This window comes from Pteronotus mesoamericanus, unplaced genomic scaffold (genome assembly GCF_021234165.1).
Source record: "Pteronotus mesoamericanus isolate MK-2021 breed Mesoamerican mustached bat unplaced genomic scaffold, CSHL_Meso_final contig_73, whole genome shotgun sequence".
In the NCBI taxonomy this organism is placed as follows: Eukaryota; Metazoa; Chordata; class Mammalia; order Chiroptera; family Mormoopidae; genus Pteronotus; species Pteronotus mesoamericanus.
In genome coordinates, this window is record NW_026555245.1 from 21,562,588 (window position 1) to 21,583,278 (window position 20,691).

The window sequence follows — 20,691 nt, forward strand, 5'->3', positions numbered from 1 at the left end:
TACAGGAGGCAGTTTGGGGTTGATGCTCATGTCTTTGGAGATAGTATTATTGGCCATGCTTCAGAGCTGACTCACTTTACAATGCATTGGACAGTTATCCATAAGTCGTTGTGTGTCACTTTTATTCCACATGGCAATATCTAAATGCACTACGTGCCTTAATTGCTTCATACCTGGGTTACCATGTAATGAGGCAACTACAGCCAGAGCTATTGTCACACCCTGATCTACTGTAGCAGGGTTCCTTTTAGGTCATTTGTGTTCCTCTAATCTTCAAATGACTCACAGAACTGCAGGATAGATAAAGGAATTTGAAAGGTTATCCAGTCTCAATCACCTCAATGCCTTCCAGCTGTCTCTGCCACTTCTAGGGGCTTATTCCCAGTTCTTATTCTCCAGACGTCACTATTATCTTTTCAGGATTTTCCTCCCTTGAGTATGAGACACTGCAAAGGGGAAGCTTCTCATATTCTTAGGACCAGTTTTTAAATTTTTATTCATTGAGAGAGAGAGAGGAAAACATTGATTTTGTTCTTCCACTTATCTTTGCTTTTATTGTATGTGCCCTGACCAGAGAGCAAACCGGCTAACCTTGGCCTATCAGGATGACGCTCTAACCAACTGACCTATATGGCCAGAAGCTTAAGCCCATTTCTTTTCTCCCTTCCCTTGTCTCCTAACTCCTGGGGGCGTTCCTCAGAATTCAGACCTTTTCTTTCTAGTTTCACTTTTTATATTCTCCCCTACAGAGACTTCATTCATTTCCTAATGTCAACTAACATCTGCATATTTTTAAAAGATTTTATTTATTTTTTAGAGGGGGAAAAGGAGGGAGAAAGAGAGAGAATCATTGATGTGAGAGAGAAACATAGTTCAACTGCCTCTCGTACACGCCCTGATTGGGAACTGAACCTGCAACCTAGGAATGTGTCCTCACCTGGAATCAAAATGGTGGCCTTTTGCTTTGTTGGTTGACGCCTAACCAACTGAGCCACACCAGTCAGGGCAACATCTGCATGTTTGAAATAACTTCTTTATCTCTAGCCATGAGTTTTGTCCCAAACTCTACATGTACATTTTTCTTGAATATCTTGCATTACTTCATGACTCAAATCCAACTCATTGTCTTTCCTCTAAATATCAGCTCTTACATCTGATTTTCTTTTTCTTTTTTTTTTTTTGGCAAATGATTTATTTTTTATGTTTTTTAAAATTGTTGTCCACTTATGGTTGTCCTCATTTTCCCCCCATTGCTCTCCCTTGCCATGCCGAACCCCCACTCCCAAAGACAATCCCCTTCCCATTGTCCTTGTTCATGGGTCCTCTGTACATATTCCCCTTCTTTCCCCTGTTATCCCCCTACCCCAACCCTTCTGGTCCCCATCAGTTTGTTCTTTATTTCCATGTCTCTGGTTCTTTTAGTTCATTCATTTGTTTTGTTGATTGGGTTCCACTCATAAGTGAGATTATATGGTATTTATTTTCACCACCTGGCTTATTTCACTTAGCATAATGCTCTCTAGTTCTATCCAAGCTGTTGCGAATGGTCAGAGTTCCTTATTTCTTTCTGCTGCATAGTATTGCGTTGTGTAAATGTACCACAGTTTTTTGATCCACTCATTTACTGATGGGCAGTTAGGCTGCTTCCAACACTTGGCTATTGTAAATAACACTGCACAGTGTTCTTTCGAATTGGTGTTTTGGGATTCTTAGGGTACAATCCCAGCAGTGGAATTGCTTGATCAAAAGGCAGTTCCATTTTTAGTTTTTGGAGGAAATTCCATACTGTTTTCCACAGTGGCTGCACCAGTCTGCATTCCCACCAACAGTGTAGTAGGGTTCCCTTTTCTCCACAACCTTGCCAGCACTTGTTTGTTGATTTGTTAATGATACCCATTCTGACCTGTGTGAAGTGGTATCTCATTGTGATTTTCATTGGCATCTCTCTGATGGCTAATGATGTTGAGCATCTTTTCATATGTCTCTGGGCCTTCTGTATGTCTTCCTTGGTGAAGTGTCTGTTCAGGTCCTATGCCCATTTTATAATTGGACTGTTTATCTTCCTGGTGTGGAGTCATGTTAGTTCTTTGTATATTTTGGAGATCAAACCCTTGTCTGAGGTATCATTGGTAAATATGTTTTCCCATACAGCTGATTACCTTTTTATTTTGCTGATATTTTCTTTAGCTGTGCAGAAGGTTTTTAATTTGATGTAGTCCCATTTTTTTATTCTTTCCTTTATATCTCTTGCCCTAGGGGACATACCAGTGAAAATATTGCTGTCTGGGATATCTGAGAGTTTCCTGACTGTATTCTCCTCTAGGACTTTTATGGTGTCATGATTTATATTTAAGACTTTTATCCATCTTGAGTTTATTTTTGTGTATGGTGTAAGTTGGTAGTTGAGTTTCATTTTTTGCATGTACCTGTCCAGATCACCCAACACCATTTATTGAAGAGGCCATTTTTACTCACTTATGCTCCTGCCCCCTTTGTCAAATATTAATGAATCATAAAGACTTGGGTTTATTTCTGGGCTCTCTATTCTGTTCCATTGATCTATGTGTCTGTTCTTATGCCAGTACCAGACTGTTTTGATTACAGTGGCCTAGTACTGTAGTTTGATATCAGGTCTTGTGATCCCTCCTACTTTGTTCTTTCTCAGAATTGCTGAGGATGTTCAGGGTTGTATATGGCTCCATATAAATTTTTGAAATATTTGTTCTATGTCTGTGAAATATCATTGGCATTTTAATAGGGATTGAATTGAATATATAGATTGCTTTGGGTAGTATGGACATTTTAATGATGTTAATTCTTTAATCCATGAACACTGTATATGCTTCCATTTATTCGTGTCTTTCTTAATTTCTTTCTTCAGTGTTGTGTAGTTTTCTGCATACAGGTCTTTTATTTCTTTCATTAAGTTTATTCCTAGATACTTTACTATTCTTGTTGCTATAGTAAATGGGATGTTATTCCGAGTTCCTGTTTCTGATATTCCATTGTTGGTGTACAAAAATGTCTTTGATTTCTGAATGTCTTTGTATCCTGCCATTTTGCCATATTCACTTATTAGGTTGTATAGTTTTTTGATGGAGTCTATAGGGTGTTCTATGTACACTATCATGTTGTCTGCAAACAATGAGTTTTATTTCCTCCTTTCCAGTTTGGACGCCTTTTATTTCTTTTTCTTGTCTGACCACTGTGGCTAGGACTTCCAATACTATGTTGAATAGAAGTAGTGAAAGAGGACACCTTTGTTTTGCACCTTTTCTTAGGGGAAAAGCTTTTAGTTTTTGCCCGTTGAGTATGATGTTGGCTGTAGGTTTCTCATATATGGCCTTTATTATGTTGAGATATGTTTCCTCTATTTCCACTAGTGTTTTTTATCATAAATTGGTGCTCTACTTTATATATCTCTTTTTCTGCATCTGTTGATATGATCATGTAATTTTTGTTTTTCATTTTATTTATGTGATGTATTATGTTTATTGATTTGTGAATATTGTACCATCCTTGCATCCCTGGGATGAATCCGACTTGATCATGGTGTATGATATTGCTGGATCCAGTTTGCCAATACTTTGTTGAAGATTTTAGCATCTATGTTAATCAGTGATGTTGGCCTACAGTTTTCTTTCTTTCTTGTATCTTTATCTGGTTTAGGGATTAGGATGATGCTGGCCTCATAAAAAGAGTTTGGGAGTCTTCCCTCTTCTTGTTTTTTTTAAAAAAATAGTTTTAGCAGTATAGGGGTTAGCTCTTCCCTAAATATTTGATAAAGTTCTCCTGTGAAGCCATCCAGGGCTTTTGTGTGCCAGGAGTTTTTTGATTACTGGTTCAATTTCACTAGCTGTTATCTGTATTCAGGCTTTCTGCTTCTTCCTGATTCAGTTTTAGAAGATTATATATTTCTAGAAGTTTGTCCATTTCACCCAGGTTTTCAAATTTCTTGGCATATAGTTGTTCGTAGTAATTCCTTAAAATCCTTTGTATTTCTGTGGTATTGGTTGTAATTTCTCCTCTTTCATTTCTGATTTTATTTATTTCGGTCCTCTATATTTTTTCCTTGATGAGTTTGGTTAAAGGCTTGTCAATTTTGTTTATCTTTTCAAAGAACAAGCTCCTGGATTTATGGATCCTTTGAATTATCCTTTAGTCTCTATGTAATCTAATTCTGCTCTGATTTTGATCATTTTCTTCCTTCCACTCTCTCTGGGATATGTTTGTTGTTGTTTCTCCAGTTCTTATAGTTATAGGGTTAGGTTGTTTATTTGAAATTTTTCTCTTTTTTAAGTAGGCCTGCATTGCTATGAACTTCCCTCTCAGGACTGCCTTTGCTGTGTCTCATAGGTTTGGGGCTGTTGTGTGTTCATTTTCATTTGTTTCCAGAAACTTTTTGGTTTCTTCCTTGATCTTCTTGGTCACCCATTAATTGTTTAATAACATGTTATCCAGCCTCTATGAATTTGACTGTTTTTGAGTTTTTTCCTTGAGGCTGGTTTCTAGTTTCAAGTCATTGTGGTCTGAGAAGGTGCTTGATATGATTTCAATTTTTTTGAATTTGTTGAGACTTGTTTTGTGTCCTATCATGTGGTCTATCTGAGAATGTTCCATGTGCATTTGAAAAGAATATATATTTCTGCTTCTCTGGGGTGAAATGTTTTTTATATATCAATTAAGCCCATTTGATCTAGGGTGTCGTTTAGTGCCACAGTATCCTTGTTGATTCTTTGTTTAGAAGATCTAACTATTACAGACACTGCTATCAGTGTGGTGCTGTATATATCTTTCTTGAAGTCTTCCAAGATTGTTCTTACATATTTGGGTGCTCCTATATTGTGTGCATATATGTTTACAGTGTTTATATCTTCTTGATGAATTCTTACCTTCAATATTATGAAGTGACCTTCTCTGTCTCTGTTTATGGCTTTTGTGTTGAAATTTACTTTACCTGATATAAGTATTGCTAACCTGGCTTTTTTTCCTGCCCATTTGCTTGGAATATTTTTTCCAACCCTTCACTTTTAGTCTGTGTAGATCTTTTGTTCTGAGGTAGGTCTCTTGTAGGCAGCTTGTTATGTAGGTCACGTTTTCTTATCCATTCAACTACCTATGTCTTTTGATTGGAGCATTCAATCCATTTACATTTAAGGTTATTATTGATAGGTACTTATTCATTGACATTTTTTTCCCCTTTGTATCTGTGTTCATCTTGCTCTCATTCTTTTTCTTCGTCTTCTTAAAGCAGTCCCTTTAGCATATCTTGCAATGTTGGTTTTATGGAGATGTATTCTTTTAGCCTTCTTTTGTCTGGGAAACTACTTATTTCACCTTCCATTTTAAATGAGAGCCTTGATGGGTGGAGTAGTCGGTTGCAGACCTTTGCTTTTCATTACTTGGAATATTGCTTGCTCTTCCCTTCTGGCTTGTAGCATTTCTGTTGAGAAGTCAGCTGCTAGGCTTATTGGAGCTCTGTTGTATGTTGCTATCTGTTTAGGCCCTTTATGCCTTTTATTTGGTTGTAATTGGGTTTTGGTTGTTGTTGGGTTGTTCTTTAGTGGGTTCTTCCCTCTGGCTGACTGATTGAGAGTCACTTCACCCTCCATGTCTTGTATACTGTTGTACAAGTGCTGCCAGAACAAAAACCAAACAGCCCAGGAAACAGACCCACACCCACAAAGATATCCCCCACCCACAATTACACTATTAATAGCCAATGCACCAATATTAATAAAGTTGTAAAGAGATTAAGACTGTTATAAGAAAGGACAAAGGAATATGGGATGAGTAACTGAAAAAAAAGAGATTTTGTGAGGGTAGGCAGAATAGTGATAATAAGAGTGGGGAATGGTGATAATTAGAGTAGTGAATGGAGACAAGGCAAAGTGGGAAAGAAAATAAAATTTACTTCATAACTAAAAAAGAGAGGAGGGAAGATGTAATGGAGTAAAAAAGGAAGAGTGTATAGTATCTGGTTAAAAGCAAAACTTAAAGAAAGTATATGTATTTGTGTATATCCAGTGAGAGAAAAAACAGACAACCACAATAAAAAATATATATATGAAATAACATGGCCCCAATTGCAAAAATCTCCACCACAGAGATATCAACAACCAATGAGCTAAGATTTATACCATTGGAATGGGAATAAGAGGGCAGATGGAAAGAAGCAAGAGTTTATGGGATGTCTAGAGGAAAGAGAAATTATCTCAGAAGGATAGAGGGAGAAGGAATGTTAAGAGTACAGGATGAAAACCCAGCTAAGATAGGGAAAAAATACTGTTTAAAATGAAAAAAAGAAAGGACAGGAGGAAGGCAAAAGGGAGTAGGAGAGGGGAACAGTGAAATTTGAGATTTGAAATACAAAGATAGTCACTATCTAGACATGAGATTGAAGAACTGTAATAACAACTACCTTTTCCACTACCTGTGAGCAAACTGATAAAGGTGGAGAGAGAATTAGGGTATTAAAGGACAAGAGGGGGAATGTAAGATGACTAATGACAGTCACAAATGGTTTTGAGAGGCTGGAGAGAAGAGCAATAGTAATAATGAGGTATAGAAACAAGTCGTAGCAAGAGAGAAAATAGAATTTAAAACAAATATACAAAGGAGGAGGTAGTATGGAGTAAGAGAAAGAAAAAGCAATATATGAAATTTGAAATAACCTATATTATAAAACCTGGTGACATGCCCAAACTTGAAGGATATGAAATGAATATTAAACAGCTTTGCAGGAGGAGAAAGATAGTGTCTTGCGCCTGCCTCTATTTGCTCTGCAGGGTTTAGTAAATCAGGGCCTCTGAAAATTTTAGATTAAGTTTCTCTCTGAATCTTTTCCTGGGTGGTGGAAAGATCCCCTCAGCTCTACTACTACACAAGGTGGCGGCAGCGTGCTGCCTCTTCTCCCTCTGGTGGTCTTCAGCCTCTGGCCTGCCCGTTCCCACTGTGCTATTTCTGGAGCCCACACCTCCCAGGCTTTGCTTGCTGTCCAGGTAGTTTGCGGGTCCTGAGCCGATCTGCAGCCACCATGACTCTGCAGCCAGCAGTGCTGGGCTGGACAGCAGGGATGGTCCGCCTGGAAAGCCCAGACCGTCAGCCCCTGGGCAGGTGGACGGTTCCTGCATGCGCCTCTGCACTCCCACTGTCTCCTCCGCACTCGCTCTCACTCACAGATGCTTTCGGTTGCTCTCCGCTCTGTGTTCTGACTTTAAATCCGGTCCGTGTCTGAGAGCAGATGAATGGAGCTGCCCGTTACTCGGCCACCATCTAGGATCCTCTGATTTCTTTATACCTCCTTTTCTTTAAGTTTTGCTCCCAATGGCATCAATATTGTCTGGATAGCCTGCTTCAAAACTACAGTCAACTCATTGCTTCTCTTTCTTTCCTGTATGGCAGGCCACTCATCAATTTTTTTGTCCCTGGTCCTGTCAATGTCCTTATTAATTTCTTTTCCATGTCCTCTCCTTAGATGGAAACGTTGCAGGCAGAACTGGACGTTTCTGGACACTGGCTCTGCCAGACCTAGGCAACAACGGTTATGCAAATCCCCACATTGTTCTGTGTTACTAGTAACAAAGTTCCTAAATTATCAAAAGTTTAGCAAACAGCTATAAGGACCTTATAAAGTACAGAGAGCTCTTGTTCTATCAGGGAAACAGAAGTGTACCCATTTAACATACCAGTAATGAGTTAAGTGCTAACCCTAGAGGCGAGCTGCAGACACAATTGAGTCAAAGGAACAGCTTAAGACACTTACGAGAGGCTTATTCACTTGTGATGCATAAAAATGGAGGCTACTTAAGGAGATATTTAAGATACAATACTATTTTTTTAAGCACATGAAGAAACTGAGATAGAGGGAAAATATGGTTAGAAAAAAATGAGATCAGACATGAGAGATCAGAATTCTTAAAGAACTTGTAAGGTCCGTGTCATGAAAAGTGCAAGTATTTTTCTGTGACTAAGGCAAGAGGGGTCAAATCAGGGAAAGTTTCACAAGCCACACTAAGGAGAACTTTACCTTGTAAACAATGGGAGCTATTGAAGTCTTTTTAATAGGAGTGACATGGCCAGATTTGATTGTTCAATATTCAGGAGATTATTCAGTCTGCTAGGTAAAGGGACAATTTATTCAACAAATATTAACAGAGTGTTTACTTGTTGCCAAACAATGTTCTAGGGGCTGAAGGCATAGTAGTAAGCAAAACAGACAAAGATCCTAGATTTAAGTGATTATATTCTTATGAAAGATGGCAGGCAATAATAAACAAATACATCATATAGTATGTTAGATGGTAATGAATACTTTGGAAAAGAGAGACAGATAAGGAGAATTGGGAACGCTGAGGGGTGGTGCTGTTGCACTTTTACATAAGGTAGTCTGAAGCAGAAAGAGCAAAGAAGTGCCTGGTTATAGGGATATATACACTGGCAGAAAGGTTCATTCTTGGGGGATGGATCTGGGAAAGAAGGTACACAGGACTAGAAGTGGGCTTAGGACCACTGGGCAGGAAATTCCAGTGTCCCAAGGACCCAGACTGTGATGAGTAGTGGGGAAAGGTCAAGGGCTCTGCGACACATCCTGGCCCCGCAGACGCCTCACACTGCAGGGAGAAGCATGGCAACGGTGGGGTCCTCTAAGGCAGGGGGCTCAAAACAGTTTTCTCCTGCCTGGGCTTATGGAAGGACTTCAGATTTTACTCTCTGTGAAATATTGAGCCATCAAAAGGTTTTGAGCCACATGATTTTTTTTTTTTTTAAACATTTCTTCTGGCTGCTGCATTGAGAAACTGCAGGAAGGCATGGTTAGAATAACAGCATCTAGTTATCTGGCTACTGCAGTAATCACCACAAGAGATGATAATGGCTTGGGCTGATCTGGAAGCAGTGAGATTCTAGATGCATTTGAAGGAAGGGCCTATAGGATTTGGCAATGAATTGAAAGCAAGTGAGAGAAGGAAGGAATGAAGGATGATGCCAAGGTTTGTGTCCTCCAACTTGACAAGTGGAAGACAGAGCAAAGGGAGGCAAAACCAGAAGGTAACAATGACAGTGATTACCCGTGCTATGGTATAAGGAGAAATGAGAAGGAGCTGAATTAAATGTAATGGCAGGGGGAAGGTGCAAAGGGGAGGCATCATCCAAGAAGTTTCCAGGAAATAGAGTTAACAGGACTGGGGGCTGAACTGGATCTGCAAGATGAGAAATGAGTAGGTTTAAGATGATGCCTAAGATTCTGGCTTGAAGTGGGTGTTATTATTACTGGCATTACAGGAAAATGGGGCACAAAGAGTTTTTATAAACTGTCCAAGGTCTTAGAGGTCAATACAATAATTTCTAGAAACAGGAGTTGAACTCAGATGTATTTGACTTTAGAGTCTGAGCTCTTAACCATTGCATGGGGCATGTCTAGAAGGAAGGAGGCTGCTGGTTGGGAAGTATTTTACAACACTGTCTGTCTCTGTCTCTCAGTGAGCTCAAGCAGGCTGTGTATAAAGAAAGTCCTCTTAGACCGGCAAGGAAGAAGGGGAAGTTAAGGCCAGTGGTTGAGCCAGGAGTCCTTCTGTTGCCCAAACTATATGCTATGTGCTGTGCTTTTGTGCTTTAGAAATAAGAATGCTGGACAAGTCCCAGGCTTGCAGGTGCAGCTAAAGATGATATCTTCTGTGGATATAATAAGGAAGGGGATCTGCAAGTCTAGCTAAGGTGCGCCTTGAGCATTTTCCTATGGAAAGCACTTGATTCTGTTCCTGCCCCTCCTGTAATATCTCCTTTCCTAAATGAAAAGTAAGGATACAGCCTATTGTGGACCTCACATTATATTCCTGTCTAGCAACTGCCTCGTCACTCTTCTCTAAAAGGCAGCCTACATCCTGTTGTCTCCCTATCTTTGCCTGCTCGTTTCCTTTGAATCCACACAGGCTTTTGTCAGCACCAGATCCTCTGTCAGGCTATCTGTGACCTCCCTACTGCTAAGTTCAACTCTCAGGAGCTTTTGAATCAACTGACCACTCTCTTCTTGTAGCTCTTTGTTTGAAACTCTAGGTTTTACTGTTATTTAGCTATGGTAAGACTGACAAGTCAGAAAATAGCTGACACTAAAAAATATTTTTTTAGATTCTTTCCCAAGAGAAGAGGGCCTGCCATACCACAGGGGGCCACACAGGGAAGCATCAGGGTCAGACCAGAGGCAGAGGGAGAAGGGGGAGGTGTGGGCAGGCGCCTTTGTTGTGACTTTCACAGGGAGAAATGGGCAAGGTGGGGAAAGCAGGTTTAGGATTGGCTGGTTTGAATAATTTCAGCAGGCTCTGGGGCATTGGGGGTCTCCCTTATTATCTGGTACCTGAGGTGATTAGGGCAGGTAAGTAGTGGCACAGAGTATGAGAATCCAGTAAAAACGGTGGTTGGAGGTATAGGTTCTGGACTGGTTGGTGCACATTTGAAGAACGAACTTCTTTATGAAGAATTGGTTAATTCTAGGAGGGGCAATCCCTCTAGAATAGTCATATGCCACATATGTCAAAGCATCAGAATACAGAAAATAAAGGACATAATGAATTTGCCCTTTGATATTTACTCTCAATCCTCTTTTGCTACTAGCCTCCTTCTCATCAATGAATGTTGGAAAGCCCCACATCTCAGTCCTTCGACACTTTCTCTTCCCTATTTCTCTTTAGATAATGTCACGCATCCACATGGCTTTAAGTAACACACATTGATGACTCCCAAATTTATATCTCTACCCCCACACTCTCCACCACCTATTACCTGAGTGCCTATTGAACATCTTCATTTGGATGTTCAATAGATATCTCAAATCAAACATATTCCAAACATAATTCTTGATTTCTATTCTCTAAACTTCTTCTCTCTCAGTCTTCCTCATTTAATATATATTTTATTGATTGTCCCATTTTTTACAGTTGTCCCATTTTTTTTCAGTCTTCTTCATTTAAATAAATAGCACCTGCTTTGCCTTAGGACTCAAGCCCTAATCCTAGAAATTTTACTAGGTTTTTCTATTTTTGTCAATCTACGTATCTATCTTGTGAGCAACTCCCATTAGATCTTTTTTGAGAAATATAGATGGAAAGACATTATGTGTTGATGGATTGGAGGACTTAATATTGTTAGATGGCTATATATTTCCAATGGATATACAGACACAGTGAAATTCCTATCAAAATTCCAGCTGCCTGTGTGTGTGCGTGTGTGTTTGTATGTAAATAAATAAGCAGATTCTAAAATTCATATGGAAATGCAAGGAAGCCAGAATAGCCACAAATACATATACATCCCACATGCACACAAACATGAATACAGACACAGGCACACACACACAAAATCTTGAAAAAGGACAAATTTGGAGGTCTTACATTTCTCAATTTCAGAACTTACCATGAAGCTACTATAATCAAGTTTGTGGTAATAAAATAGATATATAATTCACTGGAATAGAATTGAGAGTCCAAAAACAAACCCACACACCTATGGTTAATTGACTTTTGGTAAGAGTGCCAAGACAATTCAATGGAGAATTAATAATCTTTTAAACAAATTTGTGCAGAGGCAATTGAATGTCCACATGCAAAAGAATAAATCTGGAGCCTTACCTCATATCACATACAAAAATTAACTCAAAATACCTCAAAGATCTAAATATAAGAACAAAAGCTATAAAATTCTCAGGAGAAAACACAGATGTAAATCTTTTGTTGCCTTGGATTAGTCAATGGTTTCTTATATATGACAGCTAAAAAGTACAAGAAATAAAAGACAAAATAGATAAATCAACTTCATAAACATGAATTGTGCTTTGAACTTAAATTAAATTAAAACATTTTGGTTTAAAAGGACTTATGTAGAAGCTGAAAAGACAGCCTGCAACCTGGGAGAAAATATTTGCTAACCATATATTTGATAAACAACTTGGCAGTCTCTCAAAACCTTAAACATAGAGTTATTAATACAATTAACCAAGCAACTCTTGTATATAAACCCAAGAGAATAGAAAACATGCCTACACAAAAAGTTGTATATAAATAGAATTATTCAGAATAGCCAACAAGTGGCAACAATCCAAATGTCCATCAACTGTTGAATAAATAAACAAGATGTGGTATAGTCATACAATGAGATATTATTCAACTATAAAAAGGAGTGAAATACTGACTGTGTGCTATAACACAAATGAATCTTGTAAACATTGTGCCTGGTAAAAGAAACCTGACAAAAAAAGGCCACATATTGTATGATTCCGATTATATGAAATATCCTAAATAAGCAAATTGATAGAGATAGAAAGTAGACTAGCAGTTGCCAGGGGTTGGAGAGACAGGGAAGGGGAACTGGGAAGTTTCTGCTAATGAGTGTGGGGTTCCTTTTTGGGCTGATAAAAATGATGTAGAATTAGATAGTGGTCTGGGTTGCACAATTTTGTGAATATACTAAAAACCACTGAATTGTATCATTGAGTCATCTGTGTTTTAAATATATACATGTACATACACACGCACACACACATGTAACTCTATGTCAATTATATTTAAGTAAAGATGTTGAAAAAATTAATAAATTTAAAGGACAAATTATATACATATATGAAACCTTCGACAGACTACTTCTCACCTCTGCTAGCCCCACAACTCTAATCCAAACTATCAACATCTCTGCAAAAATATTCCTCACTGAACATTCTGCTTCTAATCTTGCCCCACCCACTCTTCTTCCCCAAAATAGTCTATTATCTACATCAAATCTGAGTCATCTTTTAAAAATGTAAATAAGCCCTGACCAGCACGGTGTGGCTCAGTTGTTTAAGCATCTTCCAGCAAAGGAAAAGGTTGAAAGTTCAACTCCCCATCAGGACACATGCCTGGGTTGTGGCCCAATCTCCAGCTGGGGGCATGCAAGAGGAAACCAATCAATGTTTCTCTCCCTTTCTTTCTCCCTCCCTTCCCCTTTCTAAAAGTAAATAAATTTTTTAAATCTTTAAAAAAATAAAAATAAAAACGTAACTGAGATTATGCCATTCTGATTCAGATCCTCCACTGGCTTTTCATCGTACTCAGAGCTGCTCCGCTTTTACCTGATTTACATGTATGGCTCCAACCAATTTCCCTTGAAGAAATGGCTCCATGGCTAAGGCAATTTTGAAAGCCTCTTGGAGGACAAAATAGCTGATAGTCATGTATACTGTTCCTTTTTGCCTTCAACTATGAAAAGTCCTTGGGCAGGGAGCCGGGAGGGGGGGGGGCGGCGGGTAAAAAACTAACAGACAAACCTGGGAGCAAAGGTGGAAACGTAGGAAATGAATGAGGACCAAGGCTGGACACCCACTCAACAGAGCCAGTTCTCTGCTCTCTTTCTCACCCTCTTAGTAACAGTAGTTCAAGTGATGGCAAACTTGGTCACAGCACTCAAAAGAGCTTGGCTACTTTACCTGCTCAATCAACTATCAAATATTTATTGGGAACATAGCTCTGTGCTACTTAGCACTATCTTTGAGTGTCTGACGCCTAGAATTCTGGTCCAGCTGGGACGGATGGTATGGACTACTTATTTGACAAACAAGGCTGATTTTTCAGGGGCCTACTACTGAAACTATGGAAGGCTCGGTGGGAGAGACAGAGAGATAACCGCCAGTGTGGGTGAGTCAGAGGCCTGCTTCACAGTCCGTAAAGGCTGTTAGAAAAGGAGGAAGAGCCTCTAATTCAGGCTGATGGAGAGCCTCACTTCCTCTTATCCTATCTTCCCTCTCTTCCAAGGCCCACAGTTTCCCTTTGCAGCTTCATTCCACCAGGGCCCACTGACTCCCCTAAAGATCTGTTTGCAAGTCATTTCCCTGTTTTTATGAGTAAGCAAATCACCAGGTCATGAGATCCAGAAAAGCTTCCAAAGGCCCTGAGGCTTTCAATTGTCTGTTTCAGATCTGATACAGAACATGTTCCTCCTGCTAATTTTGAGCCTGGGGATGCAGCTTCATCAGACAACAGGTAAGAATGGGCAAAGGGAAGTAGAAGTTGAAGCGCTTTTTTTTTCTTTTTTTTTTTTGCATATGGATATTGAGTTGCCCAGCCCCATTTGTTGAAAACACTATCCTTTTTCCATTGAATTGTCTGACCAGTTGTCAAAAAATCAACTGACTATGTTTGTGAAGGTCTGCTTCTGGACTCTCTATTCTCTTCTTTCGACCTTCCACATACATCACACTCTTTTATTATTGTAGCAGTATAGTTTATTTTTTCTTGTAGTTTCTTGTAGTTTTATTTCAAAATCTAGTGACATTTTGTAACCCATCTTGTAATATATTTAAAAGAAAAATATTTATTTTTGTATTTTGTCAGGTCTTGGAGGAAAAAGTAACTCAAATTTTACTCTTTTCATTGATATTTCCTTCTTCAACCTCCAAAGTTGTAAAACCAGGAGGGCACATGCCCATGGTGATGCCTGAGTTCCCTCTGGAGCAGGGACTACACCCTGGCTGACTCCACTTACCCGAAAACTACTTCTGCTGACCCCTGAGATATAAAGCAGGAGAATCAGGGTGGGGAAAGGATTTCTAGGAGATGAGATGTCTCTATGCAGAATACCTACAAAGCAGACTTCTGTCTTCAGAAACTAGCATTTTCTGAAAACTATGGCTGTGTAAAGCAGCCCGTGCCTTTCAAGTGCATTAGGTTGGAAGTGTACACAAGCCTAAGGTTTGGTGTTAAATAGAAAAAGAAGTATAAAATTAGCTTAAAGAGAAAGCTATCTTGAGACGCAATGCAAATGATTTATTTTGTTTTTTTTCCTGGAACTGTGGCTCATGCCGATTTTCACTGATGCCTGATTACAAATAAAAAACAAAGTTACCCTAAGAACTGTCAAAAAGGCTCCAGCATTATCAGTGAACCCTAATCCTATGTATGTTTCACTGGATTATATGGATTCTTATCTTTTTTTAAAATATTTAGATTCAGTGGACCAATATAATATAAAATTATGTATATATTACATAAATTTTTACAAGGCTTGGGGAGCATTACTCAAGGCACCTGCTTTAATTTGGCTAAAGAACCAGTATATATGAATTTCTCATGCCCTGGCCAAGTCCTTTAATCATTTTAATATAGCCAAGGGCCCCAAATGAATGGGGGAAAACTTGTTCTGTCTGCTTAATTTTGTAGTCATAGAAATTTTCCAATTTTCTCCTTTGTTTGATAACTTCAGGAGTTCAATGCTAGGTTGAAGCTTATTTTAGTAATCATGAAGCATATACAATAAAAAAAAATGTCTTTTCCTTAGCATAAAGATGAAAAGTATATTTACCTCATTCATGGATGCAGTGTATGTCAGTGGACATATAGTCATATCTGTAAAGTTGTTAGGAGTATAGGTTTTCAAGTCACAGAGTTGAATTTGAATCCCAACTCTAGGAGCTACCACTCTTTGACCTTGGGCAAGTATATCAATTTTTTTTAAGATCTTATTTATTTATTTTTAGAGAGAGGGGAAGGGAGGGAGAAAGGGGGAGAGAAACATCAGTGTGCGCTTGCTTCTCCCACGTCCTCCAGCAGGGCCCCGGGCTGCAACCCAGGCGTGTGCCCAGATTGGGAATCAAACTGGAGACCCTTCGGTTTGCAGGCTGGCACTCAATCCACTGAGCCACACCAGCCAGGGGGAGTATATCAATTTTTTAAGCCTCAGTTTCCCCATCTGTAAAGGGGATAGTAACTTCTTCCTTGCAGAATTTTGGAAACATCAAATGAGATGCTGATGTAAAAGTTAGCCCTATGTCTGGCTCATTGTGTTTAATAAATGTTAACAATTACTCTCCTTACTATTAAAGGTCCAAATGCAGACCAGTGTATAACTCTGTTTCTCAAATGTTAATGTGCACATGAGTCATGCCAATGATGTTAAGATACAGATTCTGTTCTCTAGGTCTAGGGCTGGGCCTGACATTCTGCATTCTTAACTAGCTCCTAGGTGAAACTGAGGACAACATTTTGAATGGAAAGATGATAAAAGATGTTTGCAAGTGAAGGTGTTTTATTTGTCTAACCAATGGTTCTCAATGTTCTCTACCCATTAGAAGCTTCTAGGGAAATTAAAAACAAATTGATGCTGGCCTCATAAAAGAATTAAAATTTAATTTTAAAGAATCCTAATTGGGGCTAGGGCATTAGTTTGTTTTAAAGCATCCCCAAATAACAATCTTCTAGTTATTCTGAGCTATTCAGATACATGATTCATGTTTGCTAATTGCTCTTTGCTCTGTGAACACTTGCTGAAAAATGGCACCTATCTGAGAGGTAGCATACTTTATCCCTACAACCCCTGTACTCACACACCCTGTACAAGGCAGAGTGGGGAAACAAGCAGAAAACGGATTTTTGCCAAAGGCCCAGACAGTAAAGAGGGGAGTTCTGCTGTGTGCTATGGGGAGTTCCAGAGGAAGTTACAGGCGTTCTTCTCATGAAAGGAAAGCATAAGTGTGATAAATAATTTGTTAAATAAATTCAACAGACACTACCTCCAAAGTCCTCTAATTCTTCTTATAGCTCAGACTCAGCAACTAAGCTTCCTTGCAAGCCCCATTTCTCTTCCCTGTTTCCTGTTTTATTGTGCATATAAAATAAAAGGGAGTACTATGAAGAGAGTAAAAGTAGTGTAAATTTTTGAACCTGGCACATAGAAGATGGTTAATACATATTTGATAAATGAATAAATATTAATCTTCAGAGAAGAGCAAATTTGGTGTGAAGTGGCTCTGTCTATATTTATGTTTATAGACATATATACATATATTTTATTCCTCACCAAAGGTCATGTCCATTAATTCTAGAAAGAGGGGAAGGTAGGGAGAAAAACATCGATGTGGGAAACATCAACTGGTTGCCTCTCACATGCACCCCAACAGGACCAAACCTGCAACCCAGGCATGTGCCCTGACTGGGAGTCAAACCCGTGACCTTTTGGTTTACTGGACCGCACTCCAACAGAGTCACACCAGCTATGGCAGTGCTGTCTTAGTTTTAAGGGGACTCCCTAACTCAAGTATTTGAAGATGATTCTCATCATAAAGGGATATACCTTTAAGAAGGTCTTATTTTGGAGACCTGGGGTGAGAATTATAACAAGTGCTCAGTGGATTCCAGAAAATGGAATCATACAGGAAATTTGGAAGCACAACATCTCTTTTCACATATTTCATCCCAGAATGTTCTCAACCTGGTCAAGCAAATGCAGGTGTGATTAGCATTGTTTTACATAGAAGCACTCATGTTATATAGCCCTGCCTCACTCCTATCCCGCACAAAAGGATGCTGGGTAGATGTAACTTCTTTATGTACTATAGATCTCTGTTACAAAGGCACATTAATGTTCTAGTAATGGTTATAACAGGGTTTGGAGGCAAGATGTAAATTTTTCCATTGTTACTGATAAATCTTAAGTTTGTGGATAGCACTTATAATGAAGTATGCTATGTGGTGATTAAGAATGCCAATTTGTGTGATCTTGGGCAAGTCATATTCTGATTAGAGAAAAACAGAGGTGAATATGATTACACTTGTCTTTTTTTCCTCCGTCTCCCTCTTTCTGTCCTTTATTTTTTGCCAAAACCTTAACTGGAACTTAGTATGTGCTAGGCACTGGAGATATCAAAACAAACTCAACCTGGTCACTGCCTTCAAAGACTTGTAAGCTAGCAGGAGGAAAACCATGGGTAAGAAGAGAATTGCAATGCGAATTATTTAAGCAACTTATAAAAACCCAGAAATTACTTATACCATGAAACCTTTTGCCTAGGATGGTCAGGGAATGAATGAGTTTTCCTGGTTAAAAACATACTGTGGTTAATAAAGAATGGCCAAGCATTCCATATACAGATTACCACTTTCCCAAGGATTAAAACAGGGTACAAAAGAAAGGAACCAGTGTTTGCTGACCACCTACTACCAGCCAAAATAAGGTACTTCATATGTGCCATTTCTCTTAGTTTTTACAATACTGGGAAGTAGATGTTAATCCTGTGCTTTTACAGATTAAGAGACAGACTCATAAAGGTTAAATAACAAGGTCAAGATCAAAGGGCTCAAGATTCCAATACAGTCAGAATTTGAACCCAGGTTCATCTGTCACCAAATCCAATGCTCTTTTCATACCACATTTTATATGGAAACAACTCCTTGAATAGTATATGCTTGGAAGCCTCCCCAAATATTTGTTGTAAGGTCAGTTTGACGGATTAAATTAATGAATGGATGCAGCAAGCTCTACTGAACATAACTTGATCTAATCTTTGTCATGATTCAGAAGCTAGTTCAGGATCTTGCTTCTCATCCCCAGTTGGAATGACTATCCATTCATTAATGATGGAAACAGCATAATTTTCTACAGTTTCTCACGCTTGATTTGTGCATGTGCTGCCTTCATTAGCTTCCTATGTTTGCCTCCGTTTTACATTATTTTTATTTGTAAAATTCTTTAAATCAATGCAGCTTTTCTTTTCTTGAACAAAGTGATATGCTCTGTGGTAAATGGAAAACCAGTATCATTGGCACTGGTACATAGAGGATAAGAGCCAATATAAATGCAGTGGAAGTAAAGTGGTGTCATTAAAATCTACTCAGATACTATTATCTGCCTGGGAGCTTCCTGTTTTATTAAAAAGAAAAATATTCATTGTTAGAGATAGGAGACTCTGGTTGCAAATTTTGTGTAATTTCAAAGATTGAAATAAAACTGAAGAGGAAATAAATTCCTCTCTGAATAATCCAACTCCTTTCAGACCCTCATTCTACTCCACCTAAAATCATTTTTCATGTTTCTGCTAATATGTGCTTGGCATGCAGTAGGTACACACTTAATATTAGTTCTATTCTTCCTTTCTCCTTGTTGATAGAAAATAATCTTCTATGGTGGACTTGTATGATGTGGTGGTTAAGAGCAACTGGGACTTAGCAATACCTGGGTCTGTTCCTTGGCTGTGCAATCTTAGGCAAGTTGCTTAACCTTTCTGTGTCTGTTTCCTTTTTTAAAGAAGAGGATGGTTCTACTTCACTGATTTCCTAGGAAGACTAACTGAGATCATGTGTTAGCAGAGGCCTAACATGTAGTAAGAACTCAACATGTGACAGTTGTTATTATTACAGTCACTGGTGAAAGGTAGGTTATATATTGCAGGGAATTTGATCCACATGAAAACAAATGAGCCTGGATGACAGGTGGTAGGAGAGTGATCAGCTTTACGTACAGGTGGGGCGTGTTGAGGGAAAAGAACTATTTCAGAGCAGTGGATCAAGATTTCCACTCTTGCCCAGACTGGATGGGGAAAGGAGAGAAAAGAGCCCAAGTGATGTCCAGATAATGACAGGTATTTTCTAGAAAACAGGGGTGCTCCCACTCTGTACAGGACTGAAATGTGAAGGCAGACAATGGGAGAACATCCTGTTTTCTGTTCAGCTTTATTCACAGTGACGGTCCCTAAGGATCTGTACATAGTAGAACACGGCAGCAATGTGACCCTGGAGTGTGATTTTTACTCTGGAAATAATCTGGAAATTGAACATGTAACAGCCGCTTTGCAAAAGGTGGAAAACAACACATCTTCGCACAGTGCCACTTTACTGAAGGAGGAGCTGCCGCGGGGGAAGGCCTTATTCCACTTCTCCCAAGTGCAAGTGAGCGATGCGGGGAAATACCGCTGCGTGATCGGCTACGCAACCTCCTGGGACTACAAGTACCTGACTCTAAAAGTCAAAGGTGAGTAGTTTCAGGGACTGGTATCCGTGGAAGCACGGCTCCGACAAGGACCTACAGCGCGCTCAAGCAAATGCTGGGAGGATGGTTATAAAGGGACAGAGCTATCGCAAAGAAATGTGCCCATTCAGAAATAATTTCTGAAAAATGAGTATAAAGCAGCTGAGGTAAGGGCAGACGGGGGCAGGAGTTGCAGAAATAAACGGGGCTAGAGGGAGCCGGGAAATTAGACCTTGAAAGATGGGAGGGTGCCAAAGATTGGCTGTGCCTAATTCACAGTTTTTGCGAGGAACAATGCTAACTTGATTGAGCAACTCTTTCAGAACGACTTATTCCTCCAGTCCAGAGTTATTTAAACTATGGCTTGCCATCCGCTTATGGATTGAAATATCAGTTTAGTGAGTAACAAATCAGGTGGATGTTTTTCCCAAATAAAATGAAGAAAATAAGTATAATAAAATATATCCAGAAGGTATCACATAGTAGGGCTGAGTATTGTTTTGCAAAACTCTTGTTTCATAGGGTGTGTGTATGTTGGCTCATGGTGTAAAATATTTTCTCATTGAAGGGAGGCCCTAATAGAGTGAGCAGGTGATAATAAAAGAAAAAGTAATTTGTGCCATATAAATCATAAAGCTTTCAAAGAATGAAATGCATTACTTTCACGACCACCAACTTATTCTTATGAGCAAATTCCTTAGCCCTTATTGCTACAAAAAAAAATGAAAAATAGAAATAGAATTGATGCTAATCTTCTCTCATTTCAACAATAAGTCATATGCATCCTCAGATTCATGAACAAATAGAAAAAAAGCCCCATTCATCCTGTTAAAATATATTTCAAGTAAACTTTTATTGTTTGTTTAGTAATTATCAATATTCATATTTTGTTTTGATTTTACATGTGCTAATAATAATGGAAACTAGATTTCA

At 38.9% G+C, this 20,691-nt stretch overlaps 1 protein-coding gene across 5 annotated transcripts in view; it reads left to right on the forward strand.

Moving 5' to 3' along the window:
• Positions 1-20,691, forward strand: part of PDCD1LG2 (programmed cell death 1 ligand 2) — a 95,608-nt gene that overhangs the window by 9,259 nt on the left and 65,658 nt on the right. For all 5 annotated transcript variants that reach the window (XM_054583095.1, XM_054583096.1, XM_054583094.1 and 2 more), the window contains exons 2-3: positions 13,938-14,003; positions 19,462-19,761. In XM_054583095.1, coding sequence (XP_054439070.1) covers positions 13,938-14,003; positions 19,462-19,761 — 366 coding nt within the window. The remainder of the gene's footprint in view (positions 1-13,937; positions 14,004-19,461; positions 19,762-20,691) is intronic.